This window comes from Pseudorca crassidens, chromosome 1 (assembly GCF_039906515.1).
Source record: "Pseudorca crassidens isolate mPseCra1 chromosome 1, mPseCra1.hap1, whole genome shotgun sequence".
Lineage (NCBI taxonomy): Eukaryota > Metazoa > Chordata > Mammalia > Artiodactyla > Delphinidae > Pseudorca > Pseudorca crassidens.
The window spans coordinates 77,327,627-77,355,116 of NC_090296.1; the positions used below are offsets into that span (position 1 = coordinate 77,327,627).

The window sequence follows — 27,490 nt, forward strand, 5'->3', positions numbered from 1 at the left end:
CAGGCAAAAGGGGTGTGTGTGTGTGGAGGGGTAGGGGGTTGAGGAAAGAGTGCCGCAGACAGAAGAGCATATTTGCAAGCCCAGAGGCAAAAGGAGGCATCAAGTTGGAGGAAGCCTGAGAAGTGACAGGTGAGACTGGAGAGGTTGAGGGGGTGAGTAGGAGGGACAGGAATGAACTTGAGAGTAAGTCCGCTTTTGGGGAGAAAAGTGTCAGCTATTTCCAGACTCCCCATCTGCTCTGAAAGTAGTCCCCACATCCAGCATGTGGGAGCATTAGCCTGGAGAGAAGTAATAAAATGGACTGTTTGCTGAATTTTCTAATCAAGTCTTCAAAATAAAAATAAATGGTGTTTTGGAGGGATTTAATTTTTCCACTTAATTGTATTAGAAGGTAGTGAGCAACTTATGAAAGGTTCTGCGAATGTGGGTGTGCATGTTCTCCTGTGAACGCATGTTTATCACTGGGTGCCTATCCTTTCTGATCTGTTTTCTCATTTGCAAAATAAGGAAATTGGACTATGCAATCTAGGATACCTACATTTTTAAAAATTTTTGTTTATTACATAGTGTGATGGTTAATTTTAAGTGTCAACTTGGCCAGGCTACAGTACCCAGCTGTTGGTCTAACACCTGAGTCTAGGTGTTGCCGTGAAGGCATTTTGTAGATGTGATAACATTTGAATCAGTAGACTTTGGGTAAAGCAGATTGTCCTCCATAACGTGGGTGGGACTCGTCCAATCGGTTGAAATCCTTAAGGGAAAGGACTGAGATCCCCAGAAGGAATTCTGCCTCCAGATTGCCTTCAGACTCAAGACTACAGCGTTGACTCCAGCTGGGATTTCCAGCCTGCTGGCCTGCGCTGCACACTGCAGACTTGTTAGCCCTCACAGTCCTTAAACATTTCTCCAAAAGCTCTCTCTCTGTCTCTATCTCTCTGTCTCTGTCTCTCTCTGATAAATGGAATACACTCTGATAAGTGGAAAAGAAGATCATTTATAGTGGCAACATCATGTCATAATCACATAACTGAATCTGGCATTGGGCAGCTTCAGGTTCAAAACCTAGTTCCACTACTTACTGTATGACTTTGGACATGCTACTTAACCTCTTTTAAGTCTCAGATTTTTAAACTTTAAAGTAGGGATACTAAGAGTCCTTACCTCATAGGATTGTTTTAAAGATTAAACAAGATTATCCGGGTAAGTGCTTTGCCTAGTGCCTGACACAGGGATTTGCTCATTACAAAGTAGCAAACCAGCAAGAAGGACATCACAATGACTTCCTATTGGGGGAATGGGTCTGAGGCACGGTCTATTAAGGGACAACGTGGAATAAAATGATGAGGCCATACTTTTGCAGCCTTGAGCTGACTGTTTTAGATGTCTTGTGGTGCTAATGATACTTTTCCCTTTAGTTATTATAGTTGGTGCCGTAATTCTGAGGGCATAACCTTGTTTCCAACCCCTCAAGCAGAGTAGCCTACAGTCCTCCTCAAGGTCTGCTTATTTGAATAGGACTATTTCCAGATTCTTGACTAAAAAAAAGTGGTTCCATAGTCAAATAAGTTCTGGAAATGCCATATATTACATAAAGCTCTCAGAGACTTGGAGGACACATGAGCCCAGTGAAGGCCGAGAAGTCGTGAGGTCAAGGACACGATTGAATTTGTTTTAACCCACATATGGCTTAGCATATCTAACCTTTTTCAGTGGAACATCTGTTAGTATCTTGTGGAATCCCACAAGATGGATCATGCTTGGGAAATGCAATTTACTGGGAAACATACTGAACTAGGAGCGTGGAGATCTGAGTTCTCATTTCAGCTAAAATTTGTGGTTTGAGACAAATTTCTGGGCCTCAGTTTCCTCACATATAAAATTAAGAGATTGGCATTGGTGATTTATCCTTGAAAATGAGTTCAGGTTTTTCCTATAGACTCACAGTGGAAAACACTGGATGTTGTATTAACTTTAGACCTCAACTTTCCGCTATTCTCAACCAGGGAAATAGCAGTTATTTAGCTGTGCCCTAAGTTAGTGTCGTGAAAGCAGCTCTCAGCTAATTTTCTTATCTGTTAAACAGGTGTAACAATATCTGCTGTATCTACCTTACAGAGTTGTTTTGAGGACTCCCAAATGAGATAAAGTAGGGAAACCACCAAGTCCTATTCTAATGGCAGTTTGGGGTTTTAATTATTAAAAAATGAAGAGTTAGTCTAGGTAAATGGATCTCACCACTGGCCACTTGTTAGAGTCATCTGGGAGCTTTTGAAAAATCCTAATGTCTGGGCCCCACCCCAGACCTGTTAATTCCGAATCTATGTAGGAGAGACTCAGGCTCATGTTGTTTTGAAATTCCTCAGGTGATTCTCACTTGCAGCCAGGGTGGAAAGCCAGTGCCTTCTCTAGATCCTTGCTACTCAAGGTGCGGTTGATAGAGGGGCAGTGTCGGCATCACCTCAGAGCACATTAGAACTGAAGGATGACCAGGATCAGTGCTTCTCAAAATGCTCACGAATTACCTGGAGGATCTTGTTAAATTGCAGAAGGGCAGGGCTTGCAATTCCACATTTCTCAAAACCTCTCAATGCTGCTGAGCCATGAGCCATACTTTAAATAGCAAGGCTGAGGGTAATTTCTGAACTTCTTAGAAAAGGGGAACCATAGCTTACAATGTGCTGTTGAAACCAACTGAAATGTTCGGTAACAATTCGGATCCCCCTCTGCCTTCCAAGGACAGTTGAGGGACTTCCCTGGTGGTCCAGTGGTTAAGACTCCACACTTCCAATGCAGGGGGTGTGGGTTCGATCCCTGATGGGGAAACTAACATCCCATATGCCGCGCAGCCAAAAAAAAAAAAAAAAAAAATTAATCACAAGGACAGTTGAGTTCTTCTTATTTGAAATTAATACATATTTCCTTTCCAGCTTTGCTTCCCTCTATTCTTTCCTTTTTTTCCCCTGCCTCATTTTTGAGAGTGATTTTCCTGATTCCTAAACTGCTGGGAATGGACAGACTTTCCACAGACAAAGGCATCTGGGACATGAGGTAAGTTCCATGACTGAGGATTGATTTCTTTTTGTTCTGATAGCTGGATGATAGTTGAGGGTGAAAACTGAGTTTCAGGCATCTTAGTCTTCCATAATAAACTTTATGAATCATTAAAATGTTTTTGACTGAAAGATTGTATTTATGGAGGGGAAACTCAATGTTTTTGTGTGTGTTATGGAGGCAAATGAAATAGAAGTGGTTATGGGGAGGAGTGAGAATTCTTCTGAGTTCTTATTTGGTCACTCAAACTTTAAAAGTTTCCATTTTTCACCATAGTGTCTAGAATATGTTTTTTTCTAGGGTGCCTGCATCAGCAGAGAACAGATAATCATCCCTGGTTTATTTTCCACTACTGAACAGAAAACAAGAATCTCAGAGTAATAAAAGTGTCCTTGTTCCCAACCTTGGTAGATTGCTTCTTGCTTCTTTGTTGTCAAATTACAAATGGAGCAAAACAACATAAAAACCGAAAAAGGTAACACTGTGTACCAAATGAATTCCTTTCCTTGTGGAGTGGACTTGATGACTTCTGGGGCTTTGCTTTTCTCTGAGAAGCTTTATGCTCAAACCACTCTTCACTGTTTCCATAGCAACCACAGTGGAAACCGTTAACAGCATCTACAATCCAGTGATATCAGGACACCATCATCACCAGCTTGTGTTGTTATGCAGACTATTCATGTGCAGCTCCTCCTCTCCTTTATTTTCAAGGCTAAATCATAGAAAGTAAGCTTAGACTCATGGTACCATCAGGTTAGATATCAGGAAGAACTTCCAGTGACACAGTGTGTGAGTAAGGGAGGTTCTGGACTTGTCTTTTTTGGTTTCTACTTTCAAGTAAGATCTATCTAACCTTTGACTGATAGAACAGAATGCTGTCCAAAAATGTATGGCGATTCAGAAAGGACTTCTCGGCCACTCTCGCCTCCTGAGACAGACTGCATCTGCCTATGGGATGTGTATCTCTCTAAATAAACCTGCTTTCACATAAAAGAAAAAAAAAAGACAATGTTGCTGAAGCAATAGTATCTGGCACAGAATTTTATTCTGACATATTTTAAAAAATATGTTCTGTGTTCACCACTGTGCTAGGTGCTGCAGGGCATGTAAGAGGGATATACAACAGGCCTTGAACTGAAGGAGTTAAACTTCTACAATTCTAAGAAAAAGAGTATATAAGAATTACTGAGCCTTTGCACCACATTTATGCAACAGAGAAGTCTATGACCAAGGCCATCAAATGACTGTATTTTCATTGTAGCCCAAGAAAACAGAGGTGGGTTGCTTTACATGAAGGCATACATTGGAGCCATTCAAAGCACGTGTTGTGACCCTCAGGCCTTGGAGTTGCCTAGGTGGGTTGTCTTCTGTTGGGGTCGGTCTTGTCTCCTTATCCCGAAGTACGGGGCAGGTGTTATCATCTTTTTACGTGTGCCTGGACATGAAAACGTCTGGGCGGTACCGCCACAAATGGATTTATGTGAGACTCTGGAAGTCCAGAAGCTCTTGACGGTGTTGTCCAAGTCTTCCTAACAGACTTGGCGGCATGGATCATATATTCATCTTTGAATTCCCAAGGATAGTGTGTCATTCTGGAAGCAACAAGGGAATGTTTCAAGGAGGGGGGAGTGATCGATCAACGGTATCAAATGAAGCTGATAAAACAAGAAAGATTAAGACCGAGACCTGACTAGTGGATGTAGTTACATGGAGAGCGTAAGTCATGTTGGTAAAGTGGTGGGCACGAGAGCCCTGTGGGGTGAATTCAAGGCTGAATGGGAGGAGAAATGAGACAGTGCCGTAGATGACTCTTCTGAGGAGCTTTGCTGTAGAAAGGAGTGGAGAAATGGGGCAGAAGCTGGATTAGAAGGTGGGACCGAGTGTTTTAGTTTTTGTTTTTAAGAAAGGTGTAAATTATAGCAGTTTGCAGCCTGATGGGAGCGATCCAGTCATTAGAAGAGAAGAACTCATGTGTAGGAGAGAGGAGGGGTAGTTGCTAGAGAGACGTCCTCTGATAGGTGAGCAAGGATAGGACCCAGCGCCGTACTAAAGGCACTGACGTCGCACTGGAGCAGAGGCCCCTCTCAGGAACAGGAGAGGAGGAAAGGTATATGTGTGCAGGCACAGGTAGGCTGGGAGTTGCAGTGGTGGAGAGTCTTTTCTGATTGCTCCCATTTCTCCGTGAAACAGAAAGCAGGAGTGGGAGTGAGGATGGAGGGAGAGAGGAGAAGGGATCAAGTCATGAATTCTGTATGTTTGGAGTTTGTTCCGTTCATTTTTGGGAGTTCTCTACCCCTGACACCAGCTCTGGAAGCCAAAGCACCATTGTGAGCTGACAGGCGGTTCACTTGCCCTCATCATCCGCAGGTTACAGGCTGGGGAACCTGGCCTGAAAGAATGACTCCTGTCAGACTCCCTCCCCCTTCAGCCAGAGAGCACCCCTCACTGACGCATGCTGCTGTTCAAAACACAAAGTAAATAAACAGACATAAGAGACCTTATCAGTGTTTTCCAATTTGCATTGTTCATAGACAAAGCATCAACTAGACTGTAGAAAATCTGCCTGCCTATAAAGAGAAGAATCAGGAAGACGCTTTTTTTCCCCATAAGAATTCTATTTGCAAGGGCACAGTGCCTTTTAAAAAAAATCCTATCATAACAGCTACTTTCTGACAAATACCATATGATATCACTTATATGTGGCATCTAAAATATGGCACAAGCGAACCTATCTACAAAGCAGAAACAGACTTGTAGACACAGAGAACAGACTTGTGGTTGCCAAGGGAGATGGGGGGAGGGAGAGGGATGGACTGAGAGTTTGAGGTTGGTAGATGCAAACTATTACATTTAGAATGGATACACAACAAGGTCCTACTCTATAGCACAGGGAACTATATGCAGTATCCTGGGATAAACCATAGTGGTAAAGAATATAAAAAAAGAATGTCTATATGTGCATAACTGAGTCCCTTTTCTGTACAGCAGAGATGGGCACAACATGGTAAATCAACTGTACTTCAGTAAAAAAAAGTTGAAAAAAAAGAAGAAAAATAACATCTACTTTCATCAAACAGTGAGAGTTTATAAAATCTTGGACTAGGAATTAGGAGGTATTCTTGTGGTGTTTAAATGCCCAGTACTACCTTGAGATGGTGATTCTCAAACTTGGGCACGCATCACGATCACCTGATGGGTTTGTGAAACTCCTGATTGCTGGGCCTTATCCCCAGAGTTTCTGATTCTGGGGTGAGGCCTGAGAATTTGCATTTCTAATAAGTTCCCAGGTGATGCTATGCTGCTGGTCTACACTTTGAGAACTATTACCTTAAGGAATTGGCTTCATTTAAAAAAATTAGGTCATATATATTTTATTTTATTTATTTATTTTTGTTTTGCGGTATGAGGGCCTCTCACTGTTGTGGCCACTTCCGTTGCGGAGCACAAGCTCCAGACGCACAGGCTCAGCGGTCATGGCTCACGGGCCCAGCCGCTCCGCGGCATGTGGGATCTTCCCGGACCGGGGCATGAACCTGCGTCCCTTGCAATGGCAGGTGGACTCCCAACCACTGCGCCACCAGGGAAGCCCGGTCATATATATTTTAAAATATGCAACAAGTGCGGTTTATTTTCTTAGGAGTTACCTATGTAATTCAGGACTTTGTTTTAGATTATCTCATGAATACTACCTAAGGGAAAACTGAATTTTTTATTCATGCAATGGCGTATATTTAAAATCAGGACTATCATGTCAAATCAGTTGCAGAAAATCCTCCTTCCCTTTGTTATTTATAAAACTAAAAGCTCTCTGTTGTTTTTTGTTGCAGTGCAGTAGGTACTTGTGTGCCATTTTCATCCTTGATGACACTTTTCCCATGTGGATCAGAATCAAATGAGGAAAGCATTCTCAACATACTGGTTAAAAGAATTTCTGTCAGTGATGTCCTCCAATTAGGAAGTGTTAGCAGGAGACCTTCAAATTCTCCATATCCTAAACACTCCTGGTTGAATTGAAAAAACCTTGAACTCAGATGGGGAGGTCAGAGTAATGTAGTCCCTGGACTTCTGATGGCATCCGCAGCATAGACATAAGGGCACAGATTCTGAAAACAGACTGACCAGGTATGAATCTCAGTTTTGTCACTCAAAGCTTGAGCAAATGATTGAACTCCTTTGTGACTCAGTTTTCTTATCTGTAAAATAGGAATAATAGTATTTACTTCATAGAAATATAAATGAAGATTAAATGCGTTAGTGTGTGTAAAGTGCTTGGAATTGTGCCAGGCACAAAGTAAATGTTAAATAAATGTTACCTGTTACTACCCACAAACAAGTCTCTCTGCTTGAACGAAGTTGGCTTAATCTGAAACCCACTGATCTTATTTCCCCGACCAGGGATTGAACCCACGCCCTCGGCAGTGAAAGTGTGGACCCCTAATCACTGGACTGCCAGGGAATTCCTGCTCCCCCCACCCCCACTGATCTTTTGAATGTCATAATTTTGGAGGCTTCTTGAGGGATAGTTATACAGTTAAATCCATTTTTGCTAGTGGTTCTCATGCAGGGTGATTTTGCCCCTTGGGATACATGTCTGGAGACATTTTTGGTTGTCATAACTGGGGGGAGGGAGGGTCGCCAGTGGGTAGCACCTAGTGGCTGGAGGCTGGGGGTGCTGTTAAATTCTACAATGCTCGGGACAAGCCACCACCACCACAAAAAATGACCGAGTCCTAAATGTGCCAGAGTTGAGAAGCCCCGATTTGTGCTGTCTGGTGTGAGATTAATATGCGGATCTTCATCTTGGTGACAGCCTGAATCTGTGGTGTGTTGATCAATATTTAACAACCTGTTTCCACCCCCACTGATTTGCAGAATTTTGCCAATTTCCGTGGTGTAAAAATTCCCACTGTAACCCGTTTCAAGCAACCAACTTTATGTCACTGCACGTAGAATTAGGAAGAGATAACGCACCAGACCATTACAGTTCCTGGCCACATAGAGGATGGGGGCCCAGGCTGTCCAAGGGGTTCTCCTATTGGTTCCTTTATGGGGCGCAGAGAAAAGGATAAAATTCTTGTTACTACTCCCATCTGCTTGTTTAGTGTTTCTCTAGGGGTGGGATTATGAATTTGAGCATGAGGATGAATAACTTAATTCTGAGTGCCGTTGACAGTGTTAATTTCACACAAAAAGATAAGGTAGAAAAACAGAGAAATAGGATGTGGAGGAATAAAAAATGGGAAGAGTAGAGAGGGAAAAGAAAGAAAAATTGATGTACTGTGTGAGAAGTGACAGTGTCTATTGACAAAAATGTTAACTATTAAGACAATGAATAGAGAAAAATATATAATACAGTGTTAAAAAAAATACTATTATCCTGACACATCTCCTCTCCCAACCCTGTATTTCCTCTCGACTAATAGCATCATTAGCTACCTGGTCACTCAAGCAAGAAACCTGGGCATCACCCCTAACTTCTCACCCTGACCTCCCCACTTAGAATTGGACACGAAGTCCTATCAGTTCTCCCATCTCCTATCTGTCCCATTATCTTCCTTCTTAGCTCTCAACTTAATTTAGGCCCTAATTATTTGTGGCTTGGACTCTTCCAGTAGTTTCCTGATGGCTGCCTGGAATTCTGAGTCTCCTCTACAGAATGGTTTTCTGAGTACAGTGGTTAACAGCATAGAATCTGAAGCCAGACTGCCCTGGGTTCCAATCATTCCATTACTCACTAGCTGTGTGATTTGGAAGTTACTTTACGTTTCCGTCTTAGATCCCTCATCTGTGAAACAGGGATGACACTAGTAGTACCTCATAAGGCTGCTGTGAGGTCTAAAGGAAGTGCTATATGGGAAGTACTCAGAACTGTGCTCTGCGTTACTTTGTTCAAGATTGCAGTTTACAACCCTTCAGCAGTTCTCTAGTCCCACTTATCAACCAGGCAAACTCCTGACCAACCATCAGGATTTGGCTCCTGGGTCTGTTTCTCATGAAGCCCTGGGAGACTCATTTAGGCAGTTTAACTTTTCTTCCTTCCAGACTTCACCTTGAATCTCTCACTGCACTCAGCACAATAGTGCAATCACCTGCTTACAGAGTTATTATCTTCCTTCTGGGAAGTGAGCTATTCATACTTGAGAGCAAGGATTGTGGCTTTTCTTTCTTTTCTTTTTTTCTAAATCTTCAAGACCAAGCACTGCGCCTAACACAGAGTAGATAATTAGAAGCAATGAACAGTGTTAACTATGTATGAATGTAAGAAAGCGACAGAAAGGATTGGGAAAAAGACACCTGTTTCACCACACTGATTGGATGATGGATGTTTTAACCCTTCTCTGTATTATTTTCATGTGGTTTCTACAATACAAAGTTTTTTTAAAAAAATAATTTTATTTATTATTTTTGGCTGCATTGGGTCTTTGTTGCAGCGTACGGGCTTTCTCTAGTTGTGGCGATTGCAGGCTTCTCATTGCTGTGGCTTCTCTTGTTGTGGAGCACGGGCTCTAGGGTGTGCAGGCTTCAGTAGTTGTGGCTCGTGGGCTCTAGAGCGCAGGCTCAGTAGTAGTTGTGTCACATGGGCTTAGTTGCTCCACGGCATGTGGGATCTTCCCAGACCAGGGATCAAACCTGTGTCTCCTGCATTGGCAGGTGGATTCTTAACCACTGTGCCACCAGGGAAGTCCTGGTAATACAAAGTTAAAAATGGCTCCCATGTAACAAAAGGCCCTTTTCCCCCTTGGTTAAAATAGACTGGATCCATAAAAGGAACTACTGCTTAGCAATAAAAAGGAACAAAATATTAAATCATAAGATATGGGTGAGTCCCCAAAACTGTCTACTAAGTGACACTGACACACAAACATGAATAGACTGAGCTTGCCTGAATTAGAATGTCATTTCCACCACTACCGTAGCTGTGTCACATCAGACAAGTGGTTTAACTTCTCTAGGGGTATTTCCTTATCTGTAAAATAAGGATGACAGTAGTACCTACCTCACAGGGCTGACAGGAGAATTAAATGCTCATGTGCTCAGTAAGTGTGAGCTAAAGCAGCCATTTCTATAAAAATTCTTTTGACGTCCTGGGAGCCCCTTCTGTCCATGACAGGCTGCACTGTTCTCTCTACTCCCAGTGGCTTGTTGCAGGCCACACCTCTCACCTGAGGGCTGCCCCCCCCTTCCTTCATACCTCCTCCTGAACCCAGAGGTATGAAGGAATTTTAATAATTACACCTATTCATTTTTGATGATCAGAAGACTAAATAGGAAAAAAAATGGAAAAATTAACTCACTGGAAGTCTCACCCCGCAGTTAACCACTAATGTAATAGGGAAGAACCTTCTATTCTATTACAAGTTAGTCACTAAAGGGCTGTTGCCTGTAAGCTTCAATTATACATAATGGCCCATCTCTGGGAACCCTGCCTCCCAGGTAGTGAGCATTAAGCTAAAATACCTTTTTTTTAGCTCACAAGATAACATCCTGACCAGGCCCACCTGTGAATGACTGCAGGGAGGAAGAGAACCTGTTTGACTTCGCCCGCCCTCTCCCGTTTTAGTATAAAAGAAGCCTGAGTTCCAACACAGGCAGCTGGTTCCTTGGGGGCAGAAGTCCACTCTCTTCTCGGTTTGCTGTGTCTCCAAGTAAGTCTTCACTCCTTGCCCCAACAAGTCATCTCTCGGATTCATTGGCCTGTCCTCTGCAGCGTGCACCAGGAGCTTGGACTCGGTAACACTAATGTTTTGGTATATACTTTTTAAGACCTTTTCTTAGGCAAATACACCGTATCAGTATGTCTTTCTTCTTTTAATTAAAAAACGAATTCATATTATATAAACTTTATTTTATAACCCATCCTTTTACTTATACTACGGACCTTCCCCCAGAAACACCACTGTCTCCCACTTGCAGCTTCTACTAGTCAGGCCTTTCCTCTGAGCCCCCGGCCGTGCCGGAGACCAGGTTCCGGCCCCACCTGCCAGGCCCCGGGGCCGCCCCGCCCCCGCCGCGGCCAGCTTCATACCCGGCCCCGCACCCCGCGCTCGCTGTCACCGGGGGCCCGTCGCTCGCGGCTCCTCCGTGCGGCCCGTTTCCGGTGGGGCAAGGGCGTCTCCGCGGCGGCCCGGCTCCCGCGCGCTTAGCACCGCCGGCGGCGGCCAAATGCAGGCGGAGCGAGGAGCTCGGGGCGGCCGAGGACGCCGACCCGGCCGCGGCCGGCCTACCGGGGATCGCGACCGCGAGCGGGCCGGCGCCCCGGCGGCGGTGGCGAGAGGCGGCGGCGGGGATGGAGGCGGCCGCCGGGGCCGCGGCAGGGGCTTCCGGGGCAGCCGCGGAGGCCGAGGAGGAGGAGGTCCGCGAGGCGGCCGCCGAGAGCCACGAGGCTGGGGCGCTGGGGCCAGTGCGCCGGTAAGAGGCGACAGCTGGTGGGATCCTGGTCGGGGTCGGGGTCGCGGCCTCGTGGGACCGGGGCTGGTGTGGGTCCAGGCCCGGTGGGGGTCCGGGCCCAGAGTCAGAAGCCGCGAGCGGCATGCAGGGAATGCGCGAGCCGGACGGCGGCAGCGCCTGCGCAGGGCGGGCGGAGGGCGGCGGGGGCGTGCGCTGGGGTGCACACGTGGCGTGGGGGGTGGGTGTGCGTCCCTTCCTCCCTCTCTGCTGGGCTGCGCTGAGGTTCAAGGCCATGGGCTTCCCCCGCCTGCCCAAGAAGTCTTGGCCCAATTATTAAAGAACCCAGCGGCCGCGGCTGTGTCCGCAAGTCAAGGGGGCCGGTTGGGTTCCGGTGCGGGTGTCAGTGTGATTAACCCTTTTGGGGTAGGGACAACCAGGGCTTGGTCTCCCAGTGCCTAACCTCACAGGGAGACATTCCTATTATTAAGAAGGGAGGGATTTGGGGGTCAGTTTTGTTCACTGCCTGTGCAATGCGTGGCACACAGTAGGCACATAATAAATGTTTACTCAGTGAAACAATGACCCCGACAAGCTGGACTCTATAGTATTTGGGGGCGGGATCGGATGCATAGTTCTCTTTTTTTTAATAGCATAGTTCTCTTTCATTGTATATGTGTAGGAATCAGGGGGTGGTGGCCTTCGTCTATTTGAATTTTCTATCTGTAAATGTTTCAGCAGTCAGGTCTCAATTTTACTAGCAATATAATCGGCCATATTCACACATTCATAATTGGAAGTGTCTTAGAGCTTGGAGCAGGGAATGGTTTGGGGGCAAACTGTTACTCTACTGATACCCTAGCTAAAGGAGTTAAATTACTTTCTTTATGAGCTGTTCTGTTATTTTAACATTTGTAGTACAAAACTGTCTTTATATTTTGAATTCCCATGTGCATAGATTAAAAAATTATTTTGGGTTGAGTTAAATTTCCTATTACTGAAGTATTGATATTTGTAACATCTTAAGGGCATAGTAGGTAGGATGTCCCTAAAGATAGGAGTTGTGTACAGAAGTAGAGTTGGAAAAAATACAAAACTTAAGTGTGCCATATTTAACCTTGTTAGGATTAAGGCAGGTAATAAGTAAAATTTGAGAGAGGTATGAAGAAATTCTTAGAGTCAGCTCATCAGGAAATGAAGGAAACTGACCAGTCTAGTGCACATTATATATCACATCTTGTTTCTATAACATTATTTACCTATATAACTTTATTACAACTTAATTTTTTTAGTAACTTGAAAGTTGTTTAAACAACTTGATAAATTTTTTATATGTATACTTTATAAAATCTTCATTTTTATAGGTTAACTGACTTGCCTAAGCTGTTGAAGCCAGTGGCAGAGCTGGGATTTATACCCAGCTGCCTTTGACTTGACTGTTTTATCTCTCACATTTTTGTGAACCAATCACTGCTTTACTGAGAATAAAGGGGACACTCCTTGGTTGCAGGGATCATGTTTTAACAGTAATTGTAGTAATGGTACCTTTGGTATTTGGTCTCTGTTGAACTAAATTGAATGAAATGATGGTGTATCATTTAGAGATGAATAATGTATTTTTTGATTTATGCTAATATTGTAACCATTGTATTAAAACTTTAGGCTTTTATCCTTTTTTACAATGGTCTGAAAAATTCCATCTTGTGTTTTCTTTTAGGATTTTCTCACTTCACAGTTTAATGATTCAGTGTGTCAGTGAATGTAGATGATTTGCACAGTGCCTGGGGCATAGCTGCAGCCACTGTTACTACCACCATCATATTTTTAGGCAGAGGTGGATGAAGAGTGGTTGGAAAGATTATTCCTTCATTTTGGTTTGGGTTGGTGGCCTGTAAGGTCACTTCCACATCTCAGATTCTGAAGTGCTCTTCCTGTTTAGGCTTGCTAAGAATACCATTTCTTGGTGCCTAAAGACTAAGTGGGACAAGGTTGATTAAGGTGCCTGAGGCCTCCTTGCTCTCATATCCTGTGGTGCATTTGTGCCCCAAATGGAGATTAATTGAAATGATTAGAAAGAAAAAAAAGTTCACAGTGGAGTTTTAGCTGTGTAAGGACCAGGTACCTAACTCCAGAATTGAATACTGTCTATTCCCTTTGCTACCGTAGACTACTACGGATACATGGCTTATAAGTGGAAAACAGGCCAAAATAAAACTAAACCAAACAACTTCTTGATATGTAATACTCCAAGGTAACTTAGTTGAGTACATTGCATCTGCTAGTCTCTTGCTCTTCAATCATTTCCTCTATAGATGGTATGAACCCCAAGCCTATGGAGTTTGGGTAAGCATGTCATAAGGCTAATTATCTTCATTGAATACCCACTAGGTGTAATATTATACTTAATGCAATCATTAACTTAAAAAAAACCCAATACTAGGATTTGCTTAGTATTATATTAATATTTTTGATGAACTGTTAACAGAGAGGAAGTCAAGGCCTATTGGCAGTCCTTGGAAATTTTTTTCTTCCCTGTAATATTAATAGTAACTTACATTTATTGAGCACTTAGTATGAGATGAGAAAACTGAGGCACAGTTAGATTACTCACAGTTAGGAGAGCTTAGGTGATTTACCCAATATCACTCAACCACCAAATTAAGGAGTCTGAATTTAACCCAGGCATTTCGGCTCCACAGCTGAATCTTTTAACTACTACCCCAAATTGCATCTGGAGTGATTCAGAGATGTGAAGAGCGGATGTATGGATGACTTGAGTGATACCTGTTTTCCTGATATTTTGATATGATTATAGGTTTTAAGGTAATACAGATACCATATTCAATTATTGTGGGTGTCAGATCTTTGCTTTCTTGCTCCATGTTAATGTGTCAGCTGCTCTTATTCATTTTTTTAAATAAATTTATTTTTTTTAATTTTTTTTTTTTTTTTTGGCTGTGTTAGGTCTTTGCTGTGTGCGGGCTGTCTCTGGTTGCGGCGAGCGGGGGCCACTCTTCGTTGCAGTGCGCAGGCTTCTCATTGCAGTGCTTCTCTTGTTGTGGAGCACGGGCTCTAGGTGCACAGGTTTCAGTAGTTGTGGCTTGCGGGTTTCAGTAGTTGTGGCACATGGGCTTAGTTGCTCCGCGGCATGTGGTATCTTCCCAGACCAGGGCTTGAACCCGTGTCCCTTGCATTGGCAGGCAGACTCTTAACCACTGCGTCACCAGGGAAGTCTCTGTATTGATTTTTTAAATAGAAGTGTCACATCATTCTTATGCATGGTCTAAATACTATAGTCATTTAATATTCTCCATTATTATCTATTTTTCCACCTTTTGCTTTTTTCGATGTTATTATTTTTTAAAATTTTCTTTTCAAGGTTTTCTTTTTTTTTAAAAAATTTATTTTTGGCTGTGTTGGGTCTTCATTGCTGCACACGGGCTTTCTCTAGTTGCGGCGAGTGGGGGCTACTCTTCGTTGCGGTGCATGGGCTTATTGTGGTGGCTTCTCTTGTTGCAGAGCATGGGCTCTAGGCACACAGGCTTCAGTAGTTGTGGTGCACGGGCTTAGTTACTCTGAGGCATGTGGGATCTTCCCGGACCAGGGCTCTAACCCGTGTCCCCTGTATTGGCAGGCAGATTCTCAACCACTGCCACCAGGGAAGTCCCTCGATGTTATTTTTTTTCCCAGTTTGAGTTATAAATGATGTATAGCACTATATGAGTTTAAGGTGTACAGCATAATGATTTGGTGTACATACATCATGAAATGATTATCACAATAAGTTTAGTGAGCAACTGTCATCTCATAGATGCAAAATTAAAAAAAATAGAAAAAATTTCCTTATGATGGGAACTCTTAGGATTAACTCTGACTTTCATATATAATATACACCTGTGTTAATTATATTGCTCATGTTTACATTACATCCCTAGTATTTATCTTATAACTGGAAGTTTGTACACCACCATCCATTTAAGAATCACATTAATATTAACAGTGAGAAGACTTACATTATTCCTTATTCTTTTTAACTTGTTTTTTAATTCCACATCTCCCTTAGAGCTTGACCCAGTGTAATATATATATATATATATATATATATATATATTTTTTTTTTTTTTTTTTTTTTGCGGTGTGCGGGCCTCTCACTGTTGTGGCCTCTCCAGTTGTGGAGCACACGCTCCGGACGCACAGGCCCAGTGGCCATGGCTCACGGGCCCAGCCGCTCCGCAGCATGTGGGATCCTCCCGGACCGGGGCATGAACCCGTGTCCCCTGCATCGGCAGGCGGACTCTCAACCACCGCGCCACCAGGGAAGCCCGTAATATATTTTTGAACTTGAAAATCTTTTAGTGATTACCCTTTCTGCTTCCTTGTAACAACTTGTGATTTAAAAAAATGTTCTGTAACCTTAAGGCTTGGGTATAAATTTTTCTTTTAGATTAAATTAAAATCACATTGATTTATATACAATCTATTTTAATTAGCAGTTGTTAAACATGTAAAATTTTATGTAAATTTTATGTAAAATTTTATGTAAAAAGATCATGTAAATGATCTTTTTCCCTAATGAGTTTAGTTGGCTATCCATGAATGAATATTACTTATTGCCTGAATGAGACAGGATTCACTGTCAATTCTCTTCCTAATTTTTCTTTTTATAGATGTAAGTACTGAGAAACATAGTTCTCATAAATTGGTAGATGGGACTGGTTGGAGTTTTGTCATGTAAGTGTCACTCAATTCTTTGAACACCTTTCTGATTATATGCTGAAATCATTACTGTAAAACATTTGAATGATCTGTCAGCTGACGACTAGATTAGGTCCTCCTTCAATTTTGTTGAAAACAAGGAATTGGAAACTACTGATTTGTGAAAGGTCTCAATACTTTCCCAGTATCTACACCTGTATTTCAAATTACCCTTTGCTTGGGCTTCAGGGAATGCACCACAGTCAGACTGAAAATGGTCGAGAAGGGGTTGCCTTGTCCTCAAGTGCTAAGTGTCCTGTATTTCTAAGATAGACTGCTCTTAGGAAAGAGTATAGACATTGAATATCTGGAACTGGAACTTGATTCTTTTAAAAACGTGCTTGTTCAAAAACCCTTAGGAAAATCTATATGACCCCCCCTCTCCGCCCCAGGCCTATGCCTGCTCCATCAGGGGCCTGCTGAGATCACATTACTTACGAGCTCTCCTTCCTATCAGGAGCCTGTGTAGAGCCCTGTGAAAAAGGGAAAAGAGGAAATCAATATGTGAAGGCTCTGCTAATTGCACTAGTCAGAAGGCCCTGTTCAGGATCTCCTTCTTAGGGATGATTTCCCCTCATCTCCCCTCATCTCCTCGTGACCTGAACCCTCTCTCTCACTGAGTTCGGTGCCCCGTCTTTGAGCTGCCTTAGCCCTTGACTTTCTGCTTTGTCCTAGAGGATAGGAGCTTGTGTTGTTCACTGTTAAATTGGAAAAAAAAAAAAAAAAAAATCACATACTTTTTTTTTTTCTTTCCTTAGTAAGATAGTTTATTGCATGTATTCACCCAGAAGGTTGGAGCGTTTTTGTTTTTCTGGGTTTTTTTGGGGGGGATTTCACACTATGCAGAGTATGGTTTCCAATTTTTTGTCATTCTTAGTAGTGTTACTGTCTCTGATTTAAACTACTGCTAGGATGGAAAATGGCAAGCTCATAATTCAACACGGCTACATTTCCTGGGGAATTATGTAGTAAGCCTTTTCTGCTTTTTCCTTTTTTCTTCAGAAAAAGTAGTGATCATGTTTCACAGTACCGGTCACTGTGCAGGTGACCTCTAGAGAGGCTGTGTAAGAAGTCATTTGGTCTTAGCCACACCACAGCATGACTGACAAGGCTTTTTTAAGAAATTAATTTAAGTGGTTGTAAAGGTGTTTTCTCTTCAGATGTTGCTATTTCCTGATGCACTTTGAAATACCAAAGGGAGAAATAAAGACCATACTGACACAATTATTTCTATTTTATAGAAGCTCCCGATTAACTTATTAGGGCACTACATTCATTCTCTTTAAAATTTCTTTTTCTTTTTTTAGAGCCATTTGTGCGTGTGTGTTGAGGTACCAAGAATAAATTCTTTAATACTTTTTCCTTTTGGATGGAAATAACAACTTTGTTCTGAATATTTTCTACAGAGTTTTCATGGGGCAGTGCATTGATAATTGTTATAGATAATATCACACTTTTGAGTGGATTTTGTCAAAGGGTGTTGAGAAATACAAATTGATATGCTTAGTTTTTTCCTGATGTTGCTAGGATGCTGTTTTTAGAATTTGACTAACCTGATGTCTGTCAGCCTTAAATTACTTAAAAGACAATTTCTGTAAAGAACAGTACTCCCAAGGATGCCATTTCTACCATCCATGCACATCATTGGTATGTGCACATAGCATGACAATTAAAAAATTTGTAAGAGACAGATAGAATGAATTCTCCATTGTACATATTTAATTCGCCTTTTTTCTTCTTGCTATTAAGGACTGATACAAATACGTCTGATCCATATTTCTTTAGTACCAAGTCAAACCTATACTGAGGGATAGCAAACACATTTTAATATTAACCTAAGCAAAGTATTGGGGTGACAGGACTGTTGCCCCAAATTCATATATACTCTTGGATTATCAGTGCTGTGATCCCTCCATTTCTGTATTTAGCTGTGGGAAGTTACTAGCGCTGGGAGATTTTGTCAATGGATGTGTATTTTGTGAAATGATTAGTCGCCAAATTTAGATGTCTGTAGTCTCTGGCTTGAAAGGACCATTAACAGCTGCATTTTGGGAAAATATAAAATACTTAGCCTTCTCTCTCGAAGTCTAATGCAGTGTGAATTTCATTTAAATCATGGGTTTGGCTCTGTGGTTCTATTATGAATCTAAAGTTCACCTCCCAGTAGCTGGATTCACGATATTGAAGACTAGGATATTTTGCTCTCATTTTTTTTCTTTTACTACAATGCTGATGATAAAATAACATGTCTTTGTTTAATACTTGGACTAACTAACGCCTAGTCTTATTTTATACTACTGAAGAAGGCTTAATCTCTGTTGCAGATACACAAACTTCAGGTCCTTCTGAAGAACTTGTGAGTTCTCTGGGAGCAAAGCCTGATTAAGAAATGAGTATTTTTCTAAAGGCAAAGCTTGGCTTCCTATTTTCCCTTACTGTCCTTCACCCCACTCCCAGGTTGTATTTTGGTTTGCTGCTTCTTTTTTTATGTCAGTAGTATTATGATTTTGTAGAACAATTCCTATTAAGTTTCCCTTAATTTTTATTTTATATTGGAGTATATTTGATTTACAATGTTGTCTTAGTTTCAGGTGTACAGCAAAGTGATCAGTTATACATATACATATATCCTTTTTCAGATTCTTTCCCCATATAGGTTGTTACAGAATATTGAGTGGAGTTCCCTGTGCTATACAGTAGTAGGTCCTTGTTTACCTATTAAGTTTTAAAAAGTATTTTTTTTCACAGTCAAGAGAATCATTGAATTAAGAGGTTAATAGAAAATGTTATTTTAAGAGCAATTATTTTATGTATATTGGAGGGGAAAATTAAGCAGATAAGTTGGTTTTTCATTTTTACCGTATGGAAGTAGACTTAAAATGGAGGGTTTTTAGACAGAATTGGCGGGGAGGGGAGCTTCAGGTTTGCACCTCATCTGTTTCCTGAGTGGCTTCGTGGGGGCAGGGAGGAGAGGGGAAAGTGCTGTTGAAGCCTGAGGATGGGTGTCCATGCTGGTGGGGGCATCATGGTGATCCCATGTGGGATGGGGTCTCTGAAAACATAAGTATGAGAGTTGAAGCATTATGGACAAATAGGAATTATTGTTTCAAGGTGGTAGATAACAGGACTTTAGAGACAAATGAATAGTTAGGGTATAACTTCTCAAAACCCACCTAAGTTCTGCTTTTTGCCTGTCTCCCTTCCTTCCTTTCTCTCCTCCCCCCCAGCCCCCACCCATGTTTTTTGTTTTCTGTTTTTTCATTTTTCTTTCAGGCGCTATATCACATGGCGGTCAGTGATGTGTGTTTTGCAGTGTAGCTGACTGGTTAGAAACCTACCTTCCAAACCCCTACTTACTAGTTGTAAAACCTCAGGAAAGTTGCATAAGCTTTCTGAAACTCAGTTCCCTTACCTGTAAAGGGTGACTAAGAGTGTCTACCTTACAAAGTTGTAAAGATTGAAATTAGATGAACACAGTCAAAGGTGGTTCTTTTATCTACAGTCGTGCTGCTGTCCTCTCTCATGCAGAGTGTTAATCTTCTTAGAGTATGCAGGTCAAATGCAAAACTACACTTAGTCACACACAGGAACTTACAGATGTATAGAATATTTAGAATTTGTATTACTTATTGAATAAGGTATTATCTTTTTTCATTTAGAATTTCCTTAAAAGCTTTGAAGCAGTAAGTCTCCCAGCCTTTACTGAGAGGCTCTGTGCGTGTGTTTTTGGGTATGTTTTCAATGCTCTATCAGGAAATTTACAGCTCTGCCTTAACTTTCACTTCCTGCTTGTGCAGAGCCTCAAGGTTGGCCTGAGGGAAAAGATTAGGGCCTTCTCAGATCTTTCCTGGGCATGCCCACAGCTTTGCACATGTGCATGGCCTCCTAGATTCTCAGGAATATGTCAAACCTTTACAATGCCCTCTTGGGCATCTCATTCTCCAGTTTTACCTTATAAGTTTCAGCCTCTTTTGAGCCCACCTGGTATCACTGCCTCAAGTGGCTATGATTTTAAACTTTTGCTGCTGATTTTTTTTCTTTTTTACAAACTTCCTGGTTATATGACTGTTTACCCAGGGTGAGTTCTAAGTCTGCTCAAATAAAAACAAGATCTGAGGGCTCCCCTGGTGGCGTACTGGTTAAGAATCTGGTTGCCAATGCAGGGGACATGGGTTTGAGCCCTGGTCTGGGAAGATCCTGCATGCTGTGGAGCAACTAAGCATGTGTGCCACAACTACTGAGCCTGCGAGCCACAACTACTGAGCCCACACGCCTACAGCCCTTGCTCTGCAACAAGAGAAGCCCCTGCTCACTGCAACTAGAGAAAGCCTGCGTGTAGCAATGAAGACCCAACACAGCCGAAATAAATAAATAAAATAAATTATTTTAAAAAAGCAAGATCTGAGAATGGAGCTTTTCACAGAGCTTCCAGAAAAGTCAAATAGTGACAGCTCTCTGGGGATGGGACTTTGGCAAGCTCTCCTACCCTCTCCAGTGGCTGCAAGGCTGCTGGTTTTCACAGTCACCATTGTAGTGAGGCTTTTGGTTTTCAGGGCTATTGTAGAGCTGGGTAGAGTGGGATTGGAATAAGCAAGTTGCTGTTCTTACAGAAATTTAGCTGTTTTCCTTGAATAAACACTCACTGGGTTGTTGCAAAGTTTTGGTTAATTTCCATAGTTCTGAAAGTGTTGGTTTTAACAATTTTTTGTCAGTGTTCTTGTTGCTTTTGTGGCAGAGTGGATATTCGGAAGTCCTTACTCCGCCATTCTGGAAGTGCTTCTATCCTACTGTTTTTTGAAGCAGCCGTTGCTACTCTTTCTAATTGTTGGAAACTTCTTTTTCTTTTTGTGACAAAACATGTCTCCCCTTAACGCTGTTATGTGTAGGACAGAGTTCTGTTCTCTGGAACAACAGAATTTTTTTTTTTTTTTTTTTTTGCGGTACACGGGCCTCTCACTGTTGTGGCCTCCCCCGTTGCGGAGCACAGGCTCCGGACGCGCAGGCTCAGCGGCCATGGCTCACGGGCCCAGCCGCTCCGCGGCATGTGGGATCTCCCCAGACCGGGGCACGAACCTGTGTCCCCTGCATCGGCAGGCGGACTCTCAACCACTGCGCCACTAGGGATGTCCCAACAACAGTGTTTTTGACTGAGCTAAAACATAGGAAGAATTCCCTTGAGACTAAAAAAATGCCCTGGGGGACTTTTTAATGTTTAATTTGGGAGACTTTTTTTTTTCCTGAAACTGTCAACTTGGGATTGACCACATATAGTCAGAGTATGGTAAGTAGGCAAAAATGAATGATTTTTAATTATTTAGTCAAATATGATATTTTATCATTTTATGAGACTATTTTCATGATTGATTCCTCTGAAGATTTTGGCACCTAATTTACAGTTTATATTTTTTAGTACATCCTGGGTGACACTCACTTACATGGGATTGATACACACCACATCATGGTCTCTATCATGTGATTTCTTCAATTCTAAACTTCTCAAATTTGACTTCCAATATTCCTCCCTATGTTGTCAAAATTAATCTGTTTCTTTTCCTTCCCTTTTGTATCAGAGATACAGGTATCTCCTAAGATCAAAAGTTCTACCTGTTCTGTTAAATAACAGAAAAATACCAAGAAGAAAATAAAAATTATGTGTAATATCATTACCCAGAAATAATCAGTCAACATTTTGCTGTATGGTCTTTTGATATAAAACTGGAAAGATGTCATGATAAGACTTTAAGGAAAAAAGATAATATGTATTTATGTCAAAATTATAAGATGTGTACATTCATTTAAAATCCTGAGAGGGTGTGAATACGTATCAAGCTATTAATCTGTGTTTGGAGTGGGGAAAATATAGGGACTATGTGGAACTTTGTCTTTCTCTTTATTCAAATTTTTTATAGTTGTATATTATTAGCAACATAAATACATTGCATTTGAAAAGAGGATTCTACAAATAAACTTTGATTAGAAAATATGACAAGATGGGCAGGCAAGATGATGCATATACAAATAATAGGGATTATCTCTGGGTGAAGGGACTGTGTGGTGTCATGCACTGTACAAAGGACTTTGTGCGGAAGACAATCACTTTAGTTTGGACAGGTTATATTCCTGTCCCTCTCCTATTTCTCTCTCTCCACATACACACACACTATTGTTTTTTTAACATCTTTATTGGACTATATATAATTGCTTTACGATGGTGTGTTAGTTTCTCCTGTATAACAAAGTGAATCAGCTATACATTTACGTACATCCCCATATGTCCTCCCTCTTGCCTCTCCCTCCCACCCTCCCTATCCCACCCCTCTAGATGTACACAAAGCACCGACCTATTTTGTTTTTTCTTAAAGATTTTATTTTGAATCTTTAAGAGTGAATGGTAGACATGATGTCCCTTCATCCCTAAACACTGCAGTATGTATTTTCTTTTTTTAAAAAAATTAATTAATTTATTTTTGGCTGCGTTGGGTTTTTGTTGCTGCTCGCAGGTTTTCTCTAGTTGCGGTGACTGGGGGCTACTCCTGGTTGCGGTGCGCGGGCTTCTCATTGCGGTGGCTTCTCTTGTTGCTGAGCTTGGGCTCTAGACATGCGGGCTTCAGTAGTTGTGGCTTCTGGGCTCTAGAGCGCAGGCTCAGTAGTTGTGGCGCATGGGCTTAGTTGCTCTGCAGTGTGTGGGATCTTCCCAGACCAGGGATCGAACCTGTGCTGCCTGCATTGGCAGGCAGATTCTTAACCACTGCGCCACCAGAGAAGCCCTGTATTTTCTAAAAGCAAGGAAATCTCGTACATAACTATAGAACAATTATTAAAATCAGGAAACTAAATTGATACAATACTATCATCTAACTTGATTGAGATTTTTCCAGTTGACCCAATAATGTCCTTTATTAGGCTTTGAATCTTGAGGAAATGACATATAGATGTAGGATAATTAGAGATTATTTGCTATAGCAATGATCATGGCATCCTCACTATTTCTGTTAGGTGACTGAGTTCTTAGTTGCTCGTTTCCTGCTTGGGTGTTTTGGGTTTTTTTTTTTCCCCCAGCCTCTAGACTTCTTATCTATTTTATAAGCTACTCGAAATTCTTTTAGTAAATTCATTTGCTGCCCAGGTTTGCCAGAATTGATTTCTATAGTTTGCAACCCAAACTTTGACTGATATATTACATTTCTCACACTCTCTGGTTTTCAAAATCTTGTTCATCCTCACATGCTAGTTCGAATGCCACCTTCAGTGAAGCTTCCAGTTTTCCTCAGTTAGCAATGTGGTACTTTGTAAATAGAGCACTTATTTTTAGTCTTCGTTTTATTATAGTCAGTTATTTACTTGTATGTCTCCTTCATTAATTGTAAGCTACTTGAAGGCCTGTACATGATATAGCACTGTGGTGTTCAGATGAGTGATAGGATTTATCAGTAGAAGGTAATTTAGAAGGTAAATGGAGCAAGCTAGAGAGTGTGTGTTTTTAGACAGTGTCATTTGGGAGTTCAGGTCAGGGGAACCCTTTATGTTTCATTTGCCTTTGTTATGCTATTTGAAGTACCCTTCATTGGTGGTTGAGAGCTCAGTAACTAAAAAGTTATTGCTCTCCCAAGGGCCAGATCTACACAAGAGCTTTAAATCACATTGGATTTTATATTTTCCTTGTTCTAAATCTTTTAAACTTTCCAGTGTAATGCAAACCACAGATTTTTTAGACTGTGAGGATAAAACAGGAATTATAGTATCCAGAGGTCTTATATGTATAGCGCCCCTTTTCACTATTTTGTTTTCTATTTATGTTTTAAACTCATTTGTTGTATGTATTATTCAGACTTGATTCTTATTTCGTCTATACTTTGGAGTCCTTGCCACTTTTATCTTTGCCATTTTTTTGGTCAGTTATTAAATAGAAAAGTTTTTTTTAAAGCTGTGTGATTTATATGGTTCTGTATATTTTAACTTATATTTGAAATGTTAGCGTCCATAAGAAATTTTAGTGTTTATTTTTCTGTTTTTTCTTAACTATTTCCTAATCTGTTACTAATGAATTGACAAGAGTACATGTTTGTTAAATTTAAAGTAGAATTTATTTGTAAAAATGTGCTGTGTTAGTTCTATGTATAGAATAACGGGATTGGAGAAAAAAAATTTTTTTACCTAGCAGGGAATAATGAAAGTAACTAGCTTTTTAGTAGTGTTTCTTTATGCTGTAAAATTAGGTCAGGACTAACCTAGGACAGAGCATTTCTTGTGCCCTAATTTTATTATTATTGTTACTTTTGTTTCTTTTGCCAAGTAGAAATTGTAGGTTCTTTATTTGCTTCAAAGAGATGGTAGGAACATAAATTAGGTTGCTTACAAATATTTAAAAATCTATGTTAGGGACTTTGCTGGTGGCTCAGTGGTTTAAGAATTCGCCTGCCATTGCAGGGGACACGGGTTCGATCCCTGGTCCAGGAAGATCCCACATGCTGCGGAGCAACTAAGCCCATGCGCCACAACTACTGAGCCCACATGCCACAACTACTGAAGCCCGTGCACCTAAAACCCCTGCTCTGCAACAGGAGAAGCCACCGCAATGAGAAGCCTGTGCACCGCAACGAAGGGTGGCTCCGGCTCACCGTAACTAGAGAAAGCCCGTGCGCGGCAACAAAGACGCAACGCAGCCAAAAAAAAAAAAAAAAAAGATGTTAATTTCCTTGCAGATAAACTTCCTAATGAAAGCATATACAGAAAGAACCTTTAAAACTATGTTTTTTAAAAAAGTGTTGATCATATTCAATACTTAGATAATCTTCTCTTGGTGGGAGTTGATACAACTCACTAATGAAACCATTTGACATCAGGGTTTAGCCCGTGACCTTAGGTACTCTTCTCTTGGTGGGAGTTGATACAACTCATTAATGAAACCATTTGACATCAGGATTTAGCCCGTGACCCAGCAATTCCATGTTAGCAATTTATCTTACAAATATGTCTGAATAGTTAGCAAATGTAAGTAGATGATTGTTCTTTGCAACACTGTTTAAAATAAGGAAAATCTAGAAACAACTTTCTAAATGTCTGTTAAGAAGGACTGGTTAAGTAAATCATGGTATGTCTATGCAGAGGGATACCATGTAGCTATTAAAGAATGGGGTAGATGTGGAAAATGTCTAATATCAAGGGAAAAAGTTACTTCAGAAAACTTAGTGTTACATTTGTGTAAAAAGATATTCATACAAAGGCATACAATGGAAGGCTGTATAAGAAACATGAAGTGGTTACCTTTGGGGAATAAGAATAGGAGAAAAGGAGGATTTTCCTTTATATCTTTCTGTACTATTGAATTTTTATTTTGTTGCCATGGACATGCATTACTCATATGAGTAAAGAAACAAGCATTAAGTTAAATTACCTAGAACTGCTTCTTCGTAGGCCCTGAAAGGCATCCTTACATTTAACTGATCAGAACCTCCCTGTGAAGGAGGCTGGCAGTGTTAAGTGTAGTTTTGTTTTTTTTTTAAAATTAATATTATTTTTGGCTGCACTGAGTCTTCATTGCTGCATTCAGGCTTTCTCTAGTGGCGAGAGGGGGCTACTGTTTGTTACAGTGTGTGGGCTTCTCATTGCGGTGGCTTCTCGTTGCAGAGCACGGGCTCTAGGCCTGCAGGCTTCAGTAGTTGTAGCGTGCAGGCTTTAGTATTTGCAGCATACAGGCTCGGTAGTTGCAGCACACGGGGTCTAGAGCTCAGGCTCAGTAGTTGTGGTTCACGGGCTTAGTTGCTCTGCAATCTTCCCTGACCAGGGATCGAAACCGTGTCCCCTGCATTGGCAGGTGGTTTCTCAACCACTGTGCCACCAGGGAAGTCCTAAGTGTAGTTTTATAGATGAAGATATTAGTAGTTGGGTGGATTTAGGCCTTTTAAAAGATATAGTGAGGTAGTTGGTGGTGGAATGAATACCTGAGGTTTCTAACTTCTAGGATGGGACAAGTTTTTTGTTTATGAATGAACAAAACAATGAATTGTGAATTGTTTTTTTTTCCCCCTCCTAGAAGGGGGGTTATGTACTTTTCATGCTCTCCTATCAAACATATATATCTTTTCTAATATAGCAAATGGTTAGGCTATATTGAATTGTAGTTTATCCCTTAGATCTGTTGACTTTTTTTTTAGTTTATTCAATATGTATCTCATTGCTCTTAGAGATAGCAAATGTGGGGTAGTAAAATGTGGAGATGGGAATTTAAGATTTTCACCAAATGACACAAATGGAGGTTTCTGCCCAGTATGCTAGGTCTACGTGTGTGGCTTCACCACACTGTACCCCCTAGGCTGTAAGAAGCCATGCTTCTATCCCTCAGTTTCTAGTTCCTTAAACATAAGGGGTTCTAAATGGGCTGCTGTGATATTAAAAAGACTGGGAAACTTTTAGCATCCCACTTACCTTCCCTTCTCAGTTTCTTTTTCTAAAATTGGGACCTCTATAGCAAACAAGTATTTATTCATTCTCATTCTCTCTCTCACTTATAAAACATTTAAGTGTGAAAAGCCTTTAAGAGACCACTCAGTTTTATAATGTCATCATTATAGTTTATAATCAATTAAATCATCCTGTAGCTTAAAAAAAAATCGTGTAAGATTCCGATTTGCTCTGTAAGTCCACATTCTGGAAGTGCAGACTGCTTACAAGTGACTGTGAAATGGTGACGCTTCATTTCTCTTCACAAAAGTTAAAGGATTTTTTTTTTTTTAAATAAGAAGTGAATAGTAGAGAGAAAAGCAAATGTGTAAGTGCTCTTTGGCCTAATCAAATAAAGGACAATTGAGCCATCTGTCAAATGCAGGTTGAACTAGATGTATGAACTCCAGTGCCCTTGTCCAAAACAGGAGTGAAAAGAAAATTCCAGGCCACTCCCAGGCATCATCTGCTGCACAGAACGTGTGTCTGCTCGCAGCTGACGTGAAACCAGCAGCCAAAGTACAGTTTTAGCCTTGAACAGCAGGTGGGGTAAGCAGTGAAACATTTTTCCAAATGGGAGTAACGTTCATTTCATACCTAGTCATTGATTGAACAACCACGGAATGCGTGCAAACCCGAGTGGGTTCAAACCTTAGCTGAGTAGACTAAAACAACAGCAACAGCAACAAATTCTTCACTGTGATTATAAATCTTCTCAATTCTATTTCCTAGATTGTTGATATCATTTTAAACCAGACTGGAAATCTGAGAAATGATGTACACTAACGATTCTCTTGTGTTCTTCCTCCCCTTGTTTTGTTAGAATCATACCGTCTTACCCATAGAGGAAAAAAGAGTG

At 41.3% G+C, this 27,490-nt stretch overlaps 1 protein-coding gene across 1 annotated transcript in view; it reads left to right on the top strand.

Annotated features, from left to right (window-relative positions):
• Positions 1-11,101: 11,101 nt before the first annotated feature.
• AVEN (apoptosis and caspase activation inhibitor) overlaps positions 11,102-27,490 on the top strand; it is a 193,846-nt gene continuing 177,457 nt past the window's right edge. The window contains exon 1 of the mRNA XM_067742213.1: positions 11,102-11,460. Within this exon, the coding sequence (XP_067598314.1) occupies positions 11,215-11,460 (246 nt within the window). The 5' untranslated portion in view covers positions 11,102-11,214. The remainder of the gene's footprint in view (positions 11,461-27,490) is intronic.